At 40.3% G+C, this 15,726-nt stretch overlaps 1 protein-coding gene across 4 annotated transcripts in view; it reads left to right on the plus strand.

The window, feature by feature from the left end:
• LOC143026678 (nucleolar complex protein 4 homolog B) overlaps positions 1 to 15,726 on the plus strand; it is a 136,165-nt gene that overhangs the window by 74,687 nt on the left and 45,752 nt on the right. For all 4 annotated transcript variants that reach the window (XM_076187482.1, XM_076187481.1, XM_076187480.1 and 1 more), the window contains exon 3: positions 1,975 to 2,070. In XM_076187482.1, the coding sequence (XP_076043597.1) occupies positions 1,975 to 2,070 (96 nt within the window). The remainder of the gene's footprint in view (positions 1 to 1,974; positions 2,071 to 15,726) is intronic.

Consider the following 15,726-nt stretch of genomic DNA (forward strand, 5'->3'; position numbering starts at 1 on the left):
GTGTTTGCACATACTGTTTTGTTGTCTAATTTGTTCCATGTATTTATCGCTCTATGTGGGAAACTGTTCCTTTTCAGGTTTTTTCTAACTGTCCTTTCTCAGTTTTTTCTGTGTCCTCTTGTTTTACCGTTGTCCCACACTAACAAGTCGTTCCTGTCTAAAACTTCCTTTCCTTTCATTATTCTGTAAATAGTCAGCAGATGTCGGGTATAGTGTTGTGTGAATAGCTGTAGTTTGCAATGTGTTTTCGGTGAATGTTACTTATGTTGTCAGGACCACAGGCAGATGAGTGCTTAAGGTTATGTATTATGTGTTTTGTCTTACTGTCTATGAAGGGTGTAGAGTCTGAGTCTGTGGGAAAGTCTTTCTTACATTGAATGGTGCATTGGTCGTCAGGGTGAGAAGTGAGATGGCTTGTCTGTGCAAAATGATTTATAAGTGTGTTTGTTGTCTGTTTGAGGGTAAATTATCTGTTGTTGTGGTTATTGCTGCATGAGAGTGTGTCGTGTTACTGTTGGATAGTGTAATGCTGTTGAGTGTTTTGTACAATTTGCTGGTGTTTGTTTTGTGATCAAGTGTATTAACAAATTTTTGCCAATTTTGTGTTTTTTGTATGTATTTTATTGGTAATATCTGTGTTTAGTGTTTGTATTTGGTCTGCTATGTTGTGAGGGATAGGACAGGTGTGGGGGTATTGTGTTTAAGTTATCTCGTTGTCTGATGAGGCCTTGGATTTCTGGCAATGTAGGATGAGATGTTTGGTGTCTCTTATGTAGTGATTGTATCTGAGGTAGTTTGAGTCTGTGGTCAGGCCTATTCTGTATTGGTATTTTTTTTAGTGATGGAGAGTTGCCTGAATGCAAATGTGCTAATGGGGTTCTAACGTCATGGAATTTTTTTTCTGAAGGGCTGATGTCTGGTGAGTATGGTGGAGTGTGGTTGTTGGTCGTGGACTCCTTGTTTTGTGATCTGAATGTTAAGTGTTTTTGTATGGTTGTTTTGTGCAGTTGATAGGTTGTTGCATATATTTGAGTAGTGTGGTGCTTTTTTGTGTTCAAATGTGAAACAAAGTATTTGAGGATTTAACTTCAGTAGGAATCAGTCATTTCATGCAACCATTGGATGCTTTCTAGATTAATGGTAGTCAGGGTAAGCAGTGTCACTGAAGACGTCTGAAGGAATGCAGATGTTCTATTTGTGTCAAGCATTGTTCTAGTTAATTTAGGGCCCAGTCACACCAAGCTTACGACCTGTTTCCAACCACTGGTGACCAGTTGCAGGTAGTCTTTGTAAGTTGCTGGTAGTTGGTAATAAGATAGATAAATAGATAGATACATATGTTACAACACACACTAGATAGTCCCCAGTACATAGATTTTCATCTTATCAACCACATTAATTTTTTTCCATTTCAATTCCTTGCATAAGTTTTGTGTCACCAACTGATCAGTTGATTTTCGGTTGAAGGTGGTCAGAAACAGGTCATAAGCTTGGTGTGACTGGAGCTTCAGGTAAAGTTTTTTTTGTTTTTTTTCTTTTTAATAGTTGAAGAGCTGGCCTTATTAGGTCATCTGTATATGTGAGAGCTTTGATATTTTGCTCTGAATTTGGGGTGGGGAGGTCAGATTGGTGATAGTACTGCTCCATAGGGGATCCCAATATGAGAAATAGTACAAGCACAGAATTGCCATTGGAACAGATTCCAGTTGTCTTAGATGCAACCATCACACAGAAGATACAGAACTCCTCATAGTTCACTGCTCTACACCTACTTTTAACAGACAGCAACACAGACTCTCTTCACTAAATGATTTATGAGCTGAATAGGTGGCCATGGCTAGGAACTTGGAAGTTGCAGTTCTCCTTCAAGGGAGAATTGGGGCAACAGATTGACTAATTGAATCTTAAACTAATTTCCTAAGATTTTCCTAGTTTACTAGATCTCTTGACTATAAATGATGTTTTCTTTTGCAGAGGATTTATTGAGTCCTTCTGATAAATACAAAAAATGGCTGATTGAGAGATTTAAGGAGACACATACTCAGCTGATCATACTTCTTACACATGAAGGTAAGTTTTGTTAGTTATTTTGGTACACAAGGAACACCAGGTTGTGCTGGATGTTTAACAGTATTTTCCTATGGTTGATTTGATGTAATTGTGTCATATCTTTGTAGTTTTGATTCCATTAATGATATGTGAAATATTATACTCTTTAGGTTATGATTGATTTGCAAGGCATCTTTATTGTCATATATATACACACATACGTACATATACCAATGACTTTTTTCCCCTTACAAGGGAAATAGACAAAGTCAAAGGCATAAATCTATTCCTATCCATTTCATCCCCACATACTCCACACCCATCCACCACCCCTCTATCCCTGATTTCTTGGCTCTTCCTGGATGATGGGTCATCCCTGCATCTTGCCCACTGTCCTGGGTATGAAGCATTGTAGCAAGACACAGCACATCCACACCAAGGCTACTTCATTTAATCACAACCCCCCCTGTGTTCCCTCATGCAGAAAAAGAGAAGATGGGGAGAGATCCCTTCAGGTTGCATCAAAATATCATTCACACATACTCCTTTATCCTCATCTCCCACCTACTCCCATGCAATCACAGCATCATCCATACACAACCATTCTCCACTCACCCCTTCCTTTCTCAATATACTCCCCACTTTCCCAATGCCCTTTTTACCCCATCCACCCATCTTATCCTTGGTCTCCCCCTCGTGTTCACTTCCCCCACCTCTGCCTTCCACATCTTTTACTGACCTTTCTTCACTCATTCTTTCCATGTGTCCAAACCATCCCAATACTCTTCATCTACCCTATCTCACAACTCCCTTTCCACCCCCGCTCTCCTCCTCACCTCTTCGTTTCTCACTCTATCCAGCCTAGTGACTCCTATCATACTTCTCAGGCATTTCATCTCAAACTCTTCTTCTCTTATGTTCCATGTTTTTGCCTCACGTAGTGCTGTTGACACAATCACCCCTACATACAATCACCTCTTAGCATCTATTCCCAAATGCCTTTGGGGATTAGAAAGTGTAATGAGAAATAGACATCTGGAAATATATACATACACACATTGTATATACAATGGGCACAAAAAAAAAGTTACATTTTGAGCGCAAATAAAAATGTTACACGTGAATCGACGTAACATTTTTATTCTCATTCCCACCATACGAGAAGTGGTGGAGCTAGTGCTGATGTAGGACGTTTGGTCTCTCCTTACTCCCTTCCACCCCCACGCACCACTCCTCAGTGAGCTACCAAAGCTTGACGAGAGAGGGTTACCTGCAGGCTGCTCCCGAGCGCCCCTTTTTTTACTCGAGGGCCACATTTCCCGCCCTGTATCTCCACTTCTACCAGGCACAATGGTAAAAAGTCAGCTTTCTTTGGTGCAGAAGAGTCGGGCCCTGGCTCTATTAGAACAAGGAATGTCTGTGATATGCGTGGCAGCTGAGCTGAGCTTATTCTTCCTACCCAAGAATGTCACTATGAAGTCAGACAACTACATCGATGTTCTGCGTGACCATATGATGAAGTTCTGGGAGATACACAACTGCAACTTTTTCATGCACGACGGCACACCAGCACACAGATCAAAAGCGGTCAAGAAATTCCTCGAGGACAACCATATTGACGTTCTAGAGTGGTCTGGTAACTCCCCTGACCTCAATCCAATCGAAAATGCTTGGAACAAAATAAAGAACACCCTGCAGAAAGAACGACACCAGCAGCATACCGGAGCTGAAGGAGACCCTGAAGAAGCAGTGGATTTCAATGTACCTGGAGTATTTCGCCACTCTTGCCGCTTCCATGCCTAGGAGGATCAAGAGGGTCATCAAGATGAAAGGAAATATGACAAAATACTAAAATGTAAACAATTTTGTACAAGTATTGTAATCATAAAAGGTGAACAAAACCCATTTAACTTGTACTTTTGTGTTTAACCAAAAATTCTTAGTGTAAATTTTTTTTTGTGGCCACTGTGTGTATATATATATATATATACATACATACATATACCAAGGCTTTTTCCCCCTTCCAAGGGAGGTAGCCAAAAAGGGAAAGGCATAAAAACACTCCCACCCATTTCATCCCTAAATACACTCCACACCCCTTCACCCTCCCTCTCATCTGAGCACCTCCTGGATGACGGGTCATCCCTGCACCCTGCCCACCGCCCTGGGTCAGAAGCAGTGTCGCATATATACTGTATATATATATATATATATATATATAAATGTATATATATATATATACATATATATATATATATATATATATACAGGTAAACGTCGACTTACGATGGCCGCGACTTACGATTGTTCGACTTTACGATGACGACGACGACGATATGATATATTTAACCCCTTCCATACGGTGCCGCACACGTAGGCGTCATGAGGAGCAAGTGGATTCGCGACGCTGCCATATCGGCGTCTTGATTATATTTATTGTAGTCGCCCCTGTGTTTTTACATTCTCTCAAATGTGCCCTGAATTCCATTCTCTGTGGTGGTTTTCAAAATTCGCGGGTAAAAGAGAGAACGATCGATATAAGCGGTGACTATATTATATGTTGCGAGTATTATTACGTCACGTCGTACGGCTGGCATTGGCTGCTGCCCGCGAGATTTAAGACCGTACTGAAAATACATATTATAGTGTTTGAATATGGTAAAAAGGATAAAAATAATTAAATAAACTACTGTACATGTTTAATAGGCTATATTCAGTATCTCTGGTGGTTAATATACAGGTAGGCTAGGTACAGTGACCACGGAACAGAGTGATACACAAATTGGGGATCGACTTACGATGAAATCGTCTTACGATGGCTCTATCGAAACCTAATGCCATCGTAAGTCGACGTTTACCTGTATATAAAATATATATATATATATATATATATATATATACATATATATATACAGCCACTATCCGAGTTACGACCTAGATAGGTTCCGACTTAGATAGGTTCCGACCAACCAGTCGTAAGTCGGATTGGTCGTAAGTCGGATCCTATTCAAAATGGCCGACACGAGGGTTCTACCCTAGGATACATGATATCAATCTGTTGCGTTTTTAAGTAACTTTTTCTATTGAATACTATTAAATACAAGCTGTTTACTGTTTATTTATCAATGCTTTTTAGTTTCATTTTTATAATTTTTTCTATTTTTAATGTTTTAATACTGTACTGTATTTCAGTATATATACGTATGCAGGCACTGTATGTATATACTATACCTGTATATACACACACACACACACATGTATTAAATATAACCTTGCTTACCATTTTTAAGTTTTTTAAATTCTAGTTTCCTTTTGATAATTTTTTCTTAATTCTTCAATTGTTGTATGTACTCTATATGTGAATTTTAAGATCTATTTTTCTCATCCATTTCAATCTATTCTAAGTGTGAGATATGGGTACAGCAACGACTGCAACAGCACTATAGGAGAGAAGCTAAATGCAGAGTATGGGATCCAATGTATTTAACGTTGCGCCCAGCAGGGCTTCTCCCGAAATGATATAGTGGACATTTTTAAGGCTATCGACCCATTTAACTTGTACTTTTGTGTTTAACCAAAAATTCTTAGTGTAAATTTTTTTTTGTGGCCACTGTGTGTATATATATATATATACAGGTAAACGTCGACTTACGATGGCATTAGGTTTCGATAGAGCCATCGTAAGACGATTTCATCGTAAGTCGATCCCCAATTTGTGTATCACTCTGTTCCGTGGTCACTGTACCTAGCCTACCTGTATATTAACCACCAGAGATACTGAATATAGCCTATTAAACATGTACAGTAGTTTATTTAATTATTTTTATCCTTTTTACCATATTCAAACACTATAATATGTATTTTCAGTACGGAACTTAAATCTCGCGGGCAGCAGCCAATGCCAGCCGTACGACATGACGTAATAATACTCGCATCATAAAATATAGTCACCGCTTATATCGATCGTTCTCTCTTTCACCCGCGAATTTTGAAAACCACAGAGAATGGGATTCAGGGCACATTTGAGAGAATGTAAAAACACAGGGGCGACTACAATAAATATAATCAAGACGCCGATATGGCAGCATCGCGAATCCACTTGCTCCTCATGACGCCTACGTGTGCGGCACCGTATGGAAGGGGTTAAATTATCATATCGTCGTCGTCGTCGTCATCGTAAAGTCGAACAATCGTAAGTCGCGGCCATCGTAAGTCGACGTTTACCTGTATATAGGTTTATCCTACATACATACATACATACATATACCAAGGCTTTTTCCCCCTTTCAAGGGAGTTAGCCAAAAAGGGAAAGGCATAAAAACACTCCCACCCATTTCATCCCTAAATACACTCCACACCCCTTCACCCTCCCTCTCATCTGAGCACCTCCTGGATGACGGGTCATCCCTGCACCCTGCCCCGCCCTGGGTCAGAAGCAGTGTCGCATATATATATATATATATATATATATATATATATATATATATATATATATATATATATATATATATATATATATATATATACACATATACACATATATATATATACAGCCACTATCCGAGTTACGACCTAGATAGGTTCCGACCTAGATAGGTTCCGACCAACCAGTCGTAAGTCGGATTGGTCGTAAGTCGGATCCTATTCAAAATGGCCGACACGAGGGTTCTACTCTAGGATACATGATATCAATCTGTTGCGTTTTTAAGTAACTTTTTCTATTGAATACTATTAAATACAAGCTGTTTACTGTTTATTTATCAATGCTTTTTAGTTTCATTTTTATAATTTTTTCTATTTTTTAATGTTTTAATACTGTACTGTATTTCAGTATATATACGTATGCAGGTACTGTATGTATATACTATACCTGTATATACACACACACACACATGTATTAAATATAACCTTGCTTACCATTTTTAAGTTTTTTAAATTCTAGTTTCCTTTTGATAATTTTTTCTTAATTCTTCAATTGTTGTATGTACTCTATATGTGAATTTTAAGATCTAATTTTCTCATCCATTTCAATCTATTCAAGTGTGAGATATGGGTACAGCAACGACTGCAACAGCACTATAGGAGAGAAGCTAAATGCAGAGTATGGGATCCAATGTATTTAACGTTGCGCCCAGCAGGGCTTCTCCCGAAATGATATAGTGGACATTTTTAAGGCTATTGACCCATAAGGTGGGTCATTAAACCTGGTGTGAAGTTGTTCATTCCAATTTTTTTTTTTTTTTTTTCACCAGTTTCATGTTCCTTTCTCCCCGCAAGCTCGGGTTATATAAGGAGTCAGATGTTTGTCCACTATGTTATTTCTGAAGAAGCCCTGGTGGGCGAAACGTTAAATACATTGGATCCCATACTCTGCGTTTGGCTTCTCTCCTACAGTTGTGTACAGTATTGTTTTCAGTTGCTTAGTTGTTAATATATGGTAAGGTAAGTTAAAGAAAGAAAATACTTATTATAGTGTATTCGTATTAGTAAACTCATAATAGGCATCAGCTAGACATGGTCGTAAGTACGTAAATATCCTTCATCCATAATTTATCAAACTCTTCCACAAATGCCTTAGCTGCAGGCGCATCACTGCTAGCAGCCTCACCTTTCGACAACATGTGGTGAACCTGGTAACGCTCTCGAAAGCAACGAAACCACCCAGCACTCACTGAACTCATGTGAAGCGTATTCTTCACCTGCACGTTCTTTCAACATGTGAAATTAACTTGTAGCCTTCTTTGCACTGCTTGCAACGTCACTCTCACATTTCTTTGCCTATTATCTTCCAACCAAGTGTATAGCAACTTTTCCATCTCTGCCATAACTGCCGTACGCGATGCCGGTTGCCACAACTATCTTATGCGCTGTGCTGCCAGACATGTACAGTAAACTCATAATAGGCATCTGCTAGATGTGGCCTAAGTATGGGTGGTCGTAACTCGCGGACGTCATAACTCGGATAGTGAATGTATATATATATATATATATATATATATATATATATATATATATACAGGTAGTTCTCGTTTTGTGCGAGATATGGGTTCCTACAGGCTTCGCACAAACTGAAATCGCACAAAAAAATCATATTTTCCCCATAAGAAACAATGGATAATAGGGGGGATGCGGGTTTTGGCCCCAAAAAATTCCATTTTTTGAACGAAAAACACATTTATTTGACTAATAAAGTGAACATGTTCTAAAAATGTATCGTTCTAAACCTATAAGCAACACTAATGTGTAAATAAAGTGTAAATAAAGCACCCATTAACACTCAACACGATGCTCCCTCACTTCTCACAGTCCCTCACAGTCACTCGCCATCTTCGTCTGTGCTGTCCACCTCCTCTGGCACATCCACTTCCTCTCCTATAGCTTCAGGGTCATCCACTTCCTCTTCCTCTTCTGTCACTGGTTGCACAGGCGGTTTATTGAAAAACTCCAGCATGGTGGTCTGGCGGTTTTTCTTTTGAAATTCAGTCTGCATTTGAGTGTAGCAGAAAAGTGTGTCCATACACTTTCTTGTGATTGTGGTGCTTCGTTCAACATTGGGGTCGTGTTCTTCCAGCGTGGCAAAACCTTCTTTTATTTTTCCTAATGCTTCACTGATAACAGTGGCAGTGAGCGTCCGTCCTCCCTCAGCCTTGTCTGCCGCTGCCGTCGCTTCTGCTTCTTCTCTTTCCCTCTTGTTCTCTTCTTCGATGTCCAGCAGGTCTTCATTGCTCAATTCTTGTCTGTGTGACTGAAGCAGTTGATCAATGTCCTCTTCCTCCACTTCATCAAGGCCTAAATCCTGGGCATAGCTGATTGTGTCCTTGTTTGCCTTCGAAACGATGTCGTCCACATTGAAGTCTTCGAAGGAATGAACAAACTGAGGACACAGTTTTTTCCAAACACCATTCAGACATTTCGTTGGCACTTCATCCCAGGACTGCTTGATAAAGGTTACAGCATCTTTTATTGTAAAATTCTTCCAGAAATCTCGCAGCGTCTTGTTCATCTCGTTCGTTTTCTTTACTGCAGCAGCCATCGTAGACCTCAGGTAGTAGGACTTGAAGGTTTGAATCAGCCCCTGGTCACAGGGCTGCAGCAGAGAAGTCGTGTTGGGAGGCAGAAAGGCCAGCTTGATGTTGTTGCTGAGATTTTCAAGACTGGCTGGATGACTGGGAGCATTGTCTACCAGCAACAAGATCTTGAAGGGGATGCCTTGCTTGTTGCAGTAGGCTTTCAGCTCGCTGTGCAACTTGTTCTTGTAGTAGTCACTGAATATTTTCCCAGTCATCCAGCCCTTCTTGTTGGCGTACCAATGGACTGGCAGGAAAGCCCGGTCATATCCCTGAAACACACAAATTATCCGAGAATTAAGGTGTGGCCACGCTCCTTTTTCTTAACAAAGAAAACGTATAAGCCAGTCGTTTGCATCACAAACCTAAGTATTTTTAATGTCACTTGTGTACACTTCACAAACCCTGATTAATTAACGGTATTAAATATTTTATTATTTAACACAATCAATAACAACATAAGAACTGTAGAATAAATAAATAAATATTAAATAAACCAATCTTACCTTAAGGGCTCTGGGGTTCTGAGAGTGATAGATGAGGACAGGCAGTCCCCCTCAGCGTTGGCCCCCAGCAGCAGCGTCAGGCGGTCCTTGGACGCCTTAAAACCAGGCGCCGTCTTCTCCTCCTGTGCGATGTACGTCCTCGCTGGCATCTTCTTCCAGTAAAGGCCGGTCTCGTCTACATTGAACACTTGCTTGGATGAGTATTGTCCTTCTTCCAGGGTCTTCTTAAGCATCTCTGGGAATTTCCTGGCCGATTCTGTGTCTGCTGATGCTGCTTCTCCGGTCATTTTGATGTTATGAAACCCGTGTCTTAGCTTAAATTTTGCAAACCAACCAGAACTTGCTTGGAAGGATGTATTTGGCCCGTCATTTCCTTCGATGTCGTTAATGAGGCTTTTAGCTTTTTCCTGAATGATGGCCAAACTAACAGGAATGCTGTTCTTGTTCTGGTGTTGAATCCAATTCGCCAGCATTTTTTCCATCCTCTCCATGGCCGACGATCTGCTGTAGGCTACCCTCTGCAATGTCCTAGACGAACCTGCTTCCACAGTTGCTCGTATTTTTGCAGCATTGTCTCGGACGCGCCGCAGTGTGCTCTCCCCCAATCACAAAGCATGGGATATGATCGAAGTTTTTTGTCCTTGGTCATACCGGCTCAAAATTTCCATTTTCTTAGCCAGAGTGAGTGACTTGCGCTGTATTTTCTTAGCTGGAGGGCCGCTGCTGGTTCCTGGAGAAGATGAAGGACGTTTTGGGGCCATTTTGACGAATGAGTAAACTGGCTGGACTGGCTGTGACTGCAAACACACGAGAGGGCTGTAAACATTGAACTGGGAGCGGGAGCGGCCGCCTGTCGGCAGGCAGCGGAACTACATATCTGGCGCACTGTTTGAAATGCGGTTGGGGCAAATCGCATCTTAGCGAACAGATCGCACAATTTTAATTAATTATAATATTTTTAATGTCGCATCTTAGCGAATTCGCACAAACAGAACACGCACAAAACGAGAACTACCTGTATATATATATATATATATATATATATATATATATGTATATATATATATATATATATATATGTGTGTGTGTGTGTACAGGTAGTCGTCGACTTACGACCTATGCGACTTACGACTGATCGACTTTACGACCATGAGATAGTGCAATAATATTTAACATTTAATAGAGTAATAGAATTGCAATGTTATGCCTGGCAGTGCAGTACAATTACTTTGCACGCCACGAGACGCAAGTACGACAATTTTGGCAGGCTGCCGACAGCGTCAGCATTTCAGCCAGCTAAATATTCTTTCATTTTGTTTGTTTGAAGTAAAATGTTTCCTAATTTTGCATTGCATTTTGTATTTTTATATATTTTGCAATTAATAAAATGTAACAGTAAAAGTTTTTTTATGCCTAGGCTAGTTTGTTGTCGATAACAATATGTTTGGTACAGTACGTAAACGAAAAGAATGTGTTTTGAAATAAAATTTTACCTCACATTTTGTATTTTTATGTTTTGCAATTAATAAAATGTAACAGTAAAACCTTTTTATGCTTAGTCTGTTGTCGATAACAATATGTTTGGTACAGCATTTTGTATTTTTATGTTTTGCGATTAATAAAATGTAACAGTAAACTTTGTTTATGCTCTGTTGTCGATATTTTCGGTATAGTACGTAAACAAAAAGAATGTGTTTTGAAATAGAAATTTTCCTAATTGTGCCTTGCAATGATTTTAATTTAACAAACAAAAAAGTATTTGTAGGTCAAAGATGACAGGACTTTATTCAGTATGCGTAGGCCTAGGCTGCGTTTCCTTAGTAACGAAAATTATAAAAAGTTAATGAATATTAAAGAACGTAGCTCAAAGATAATACGATTTTATTCAGTATGCATACGTTTCCTAAAGAAAGTCTGGTGGTAAAATAATAAAAATGTTGAAAAATACAGTATCTAATATCATAGATAACCGTAGGAGGCAGTTAGAACCGTAGAAGTACGATTTGATATCTTCCTTGGCCGACCAGAGCGATGCTTTGGAGTAGGAATGATGTCACTTCCTCCGTCCCGAAATTTCTTGGTCCACTTTTGCACTTGACGCACTCCAATTCCCACATGAGTAGCAATATCTTTACACTTATAACCCTCCTTATAGAGGGTTATGATTGTAACAACTGTGTCTCTTTCCAGCTCTTTACCACTTCCCATTACGGAGATATCAAGGCACAAAAACAGAGACCACCGCAAAAAAAAGACTACTCCCCGTGAGAGATGTTTAGAAACTGACTCCACGTGACATCGAGTGCGCCTAAACAGAGTTGCCAAATAGTGTGTATTGTCTCGGCTAAATACGGGTACAAACGCTAGCATTGAAAAATAGTTAAAAGTTTGGGTGGAAAGTTGTATTTTTCGCATGTTTTGAGTTTAGGGGAGAATTTGGGCGCCTATAATTTTGCGCCCAAACTTTTCGCGGCCACTGTATATATATACATACATATATATATATATATACATACACATATATATATATATATATATATATATATATATATATATATATGTATATACAGTCGAACCTCGAAAGCCCGGACCCTCATATGACCGGTCGAAATGAACAAAGGGCGGACTTTTCAAGCAAAGTTCCCTATTTGTCCGGTAGGTGGCAGCGACGGCCGTACACGTGTGCTCACACCCGGCCCAGTCAAGCCGCCACCAGAGCTGCCGTTTCGGATAATTTTGTACCAAAACGTAGTAAAATAGCGGCATGTGGCAACTGCACAAGGACATGAGGAAATTTTGTCTACATATCAGCGGGCTGTTAAAAACGTTCAAAAACTCAAACCTTTGTTTAAAAATCATAGAACTAGTTATCAAATAATAAATGGTACATCAAAATATGACTTTAATTGGTAATTGTGTTACTGTATTTTTCGGACTATAAGGCGCGGGCAAAATCCTTAAAATCGGCCAAAATTGGGTGGTGCGCCTTATCGTGAGGTGCGCCTTATGTGTGGCTTCAGTGCAAAAAAATGCCTCGGACAGTGACGTACTATTTTGACACGTTTCGTAGCTAGCCTGCCGACGGCAACAGTGCATAGTCCTAGCAAAAGTTACAACCAAGTTATAACTAAGATGCATGTATCTTGACAAGAAAATTGCGAAAACTTCGACAGTTTTCGAGTCCATGCCACCGTATTCATTCACGCTATCATGGCTATGACATGATAGCGTCCACAACACAGACAGCCATTTTGCATTGGTCTAGTCTCGCTCCACTCAGACTGTAGTCATTTGGGTATTCTTTTAGTTTCGACCATGGGCACAATATAGCAATAAAAAAAATTATTATTAATTTTGTAAATTAAAATGTATCAATGTAATATGCAATTTTGTGGGCGGAAATGAAAATAAAAAAATGCCTCGCTACAAGCAAATATGCTAATGAACGAAGTCGGTAGCATAGGATCGGGACGCCATCTTGTCTCGGTACTTCCGACAGTACCTCGCCAGGTAAATTTTCTTGAATGTTATGGAGAGGAGATACATGCATTCCTTCAAGCTGCAAGAACTTTGTATACCCCGCAAGGTGAGAGAGTGGTTGAAAAGCCCGCCAACGTCTCGCACGACGACGACAACGAGGACGATCCGGATGACATTTAATTTGCAGTGTGGGAGGAAATAGAAGGAAGGGTAGTGAGTGGTGGGATGAGGAAGCAAAGAAAGGTATAGAAGAGAAGAAGCAGGCATTCATAGATTGGCTACAAATTAGGACAAGGGAATCATATGAGAGGTACAAAGTAAAGAGAAGGGAAGTTAAGCATAAGATTAAGGAAGCAAAGAGGAGAGCAGATGTGAAATGGGGTAAGAGTATGACAGAAAATTTTGAAAGTATTAAAAAGATGTTTTGGAAGGAAATTAAAAGAGAAAGAGGAGGTGAATCAAGTAGAGAAGAAAAGGTAAAAGGTGCAGATGGAGAGATGATAATAGAAGAGAAGGCAGTGAGAGGAAGGTAGGCAGAGTATTTTAGGGAGATGCTAAATGTGAAGGAGGATAGGGAGGGAAAGGTAGTTGCAGTGGGAAGAGCTAAGAAAATGAGAGTGATGAGTGAGGAAAATGGAGGAGAAATAGGGAAGGATGAAGTGAAAGCAGCTGTTAAGATGATGAGAGCAGGTAAGGCACCTGGGTTGGATGGATGCCATGCAGAATGTCTGAAGAATGGAGGTACAGTTATGTTGGACTGGTTGGTGAGGTTATTTAATGTTTGTTTAAGTGAGGGTAGAGTGCCAGAGGACAGGAGGAGTGCATGTATAGTTCTGCTTTACAAGGGAAAGGGGGACAAGTGTTAGTGTAGTAGTAGATAGGGAGGGAAAGGTAGTTGCAGTGGGAAGAGCTAAGAAAATGAGAGTGATGAGTGAGGAAAATGGAGGAGAAATAGGGAAGGATGAAGTGAAAGCAGCTGTTAAGATGATGAGAGCAGGTAAGGCACCTGGGTTGGATGGATGCCATGCAGAATGTCTGAAGAATGGAGGTACAGTTATGTTGGACTGGTTGGTGAGGTTATTTAATGTTTGTTTAAGTGAGGGTAGAGTGCCAGAGGACAGGAGGAGTGCATGTATAGTTCTGCTTTACAAGGGAAAGGGGGCCAAGTGTTAGTGTAGTAGTTTCAGAGGGATCAGCCTGTTGAGTGTAGTTGGGAAGGCTTGTGGGAGGGTCTTGCTTGAGAGGATTAGGAGAGGAACAGAGGGAGTAATTGGTGAGGAACAGTGTGGTTTTAGGACAGGTAGGGAATGTGTAGATCAGATTTTTGTGGTAAGACAGATATGTGAGAAAGCTATAGGAAAAGGTAAGGATGTTTTTTGGGCTTTTATGGATTTAGAAAAGGCTTATGAAATGGTAGACAGGAAGGCACTGTGGGAGGTACTACAGATATATGGGATAGGAGGAAAGCTGTTAAGAGCAGTCAAGAGTTTTTACGAAAGTAGTAGAGCTTGTGTTAGGATTAGAAATGGAGAGAATGAATGGTTTGAGGTAAAGGTGGGATTTCGTCAGGGATTTGTTATGTCACCCTGGCTGTTCAATCTTTACATGGATGGGGTGGTGCAAGAGGTGAATGCAAGGGTAGTGAGTCAGGGGTTGGAAATGATTAAAGAAAATGGAGAAAAGTGGGAGGTGAGCCAGTTGTTGTTTGCTGACGACACTGTGCTTGTGGCAGGATCAGATGAGGGATTGAGGAAGTTAGTGACAGAGTTTGAGAAGGTGTGTGAAAGAAGGAAGCTGAAGATAAATGTGGGTAAATGTAAGGTGATGTACAAGGGGAGAGATTGACAGTAGGCTGGAAATGAGCATTAAGGGTGGAAGACAGGAGGTAGTGGATAGTTTTAGATACTTGGGTGCAAATGTGGCAGGAAAGGGAGGAGTTGGGGTGGAGGTAGAATGTAGATTGAGAGAAGTGAGTAAATGCCTTGGTGGATTGAAAAGTGTAATGAGAAATAGACATCACCTTACTTTTACCCACATTTATCTTCAACTTCCTCTTTCACACACTTTCTCAAACTTTGTCACTAACTTCCTCAATCCCTCCTCTGATCCTGCCGCAAGCGCAGTATTGTCCGCAAACAACAGATGGCTTATCTCCCGCTTTTCTCCATTTTCTTTAACTATCTCCAATCCCTGACCCACCTCCCTTGCATTTACCTCTTGGACCACCCCATCCATGTACAAATTGAACAGCCAGGGTGACATAACACATCCCTGATGAAATCCCACCTTTACCTCAAACCACTCACTCTCTCCATATTTTCATGATTGATCAAAGGAGGAGATTATCATGTAATGAAGTGGTGGTGGTAAACCAGCTCTGTTGGGCTCTGCTGTTGAAATGCATTGTCTTGCTGTATTGCCTTTGAACCAAGCTGTGTGGCATGGGACAGGAATAATCCTTCATGCATGAGATGCTAAAGTGGGAGGGGTAACAAATGGGTGTAGGGTGGGTGTGTACTTTGACTCAATCAGCCTCCCCCCCTTATAAGGGGAAAAAGGCCTTTGGCATATATGTACTATCCCTTGTCCCATATTTGTCCATACTTGAGTTGTCTATTTATATA

The sequence above is a fragment of the Oratosquilla oratoria genome, chromosome 6 (genome assembly GCF_046742065.1).
Source record: "Oratosquilla oratoria isolate Oo_2021 chromosome 6, ASM4674206v1, whole genome shotgun sequence".
Taxonomy (NCBI): Eukaryota; Metazoa; Arthropoda; class Malacostraca; order Stomatopoda; family Squillidae; genus Oratosquilla; species Oratosquilla oratoria.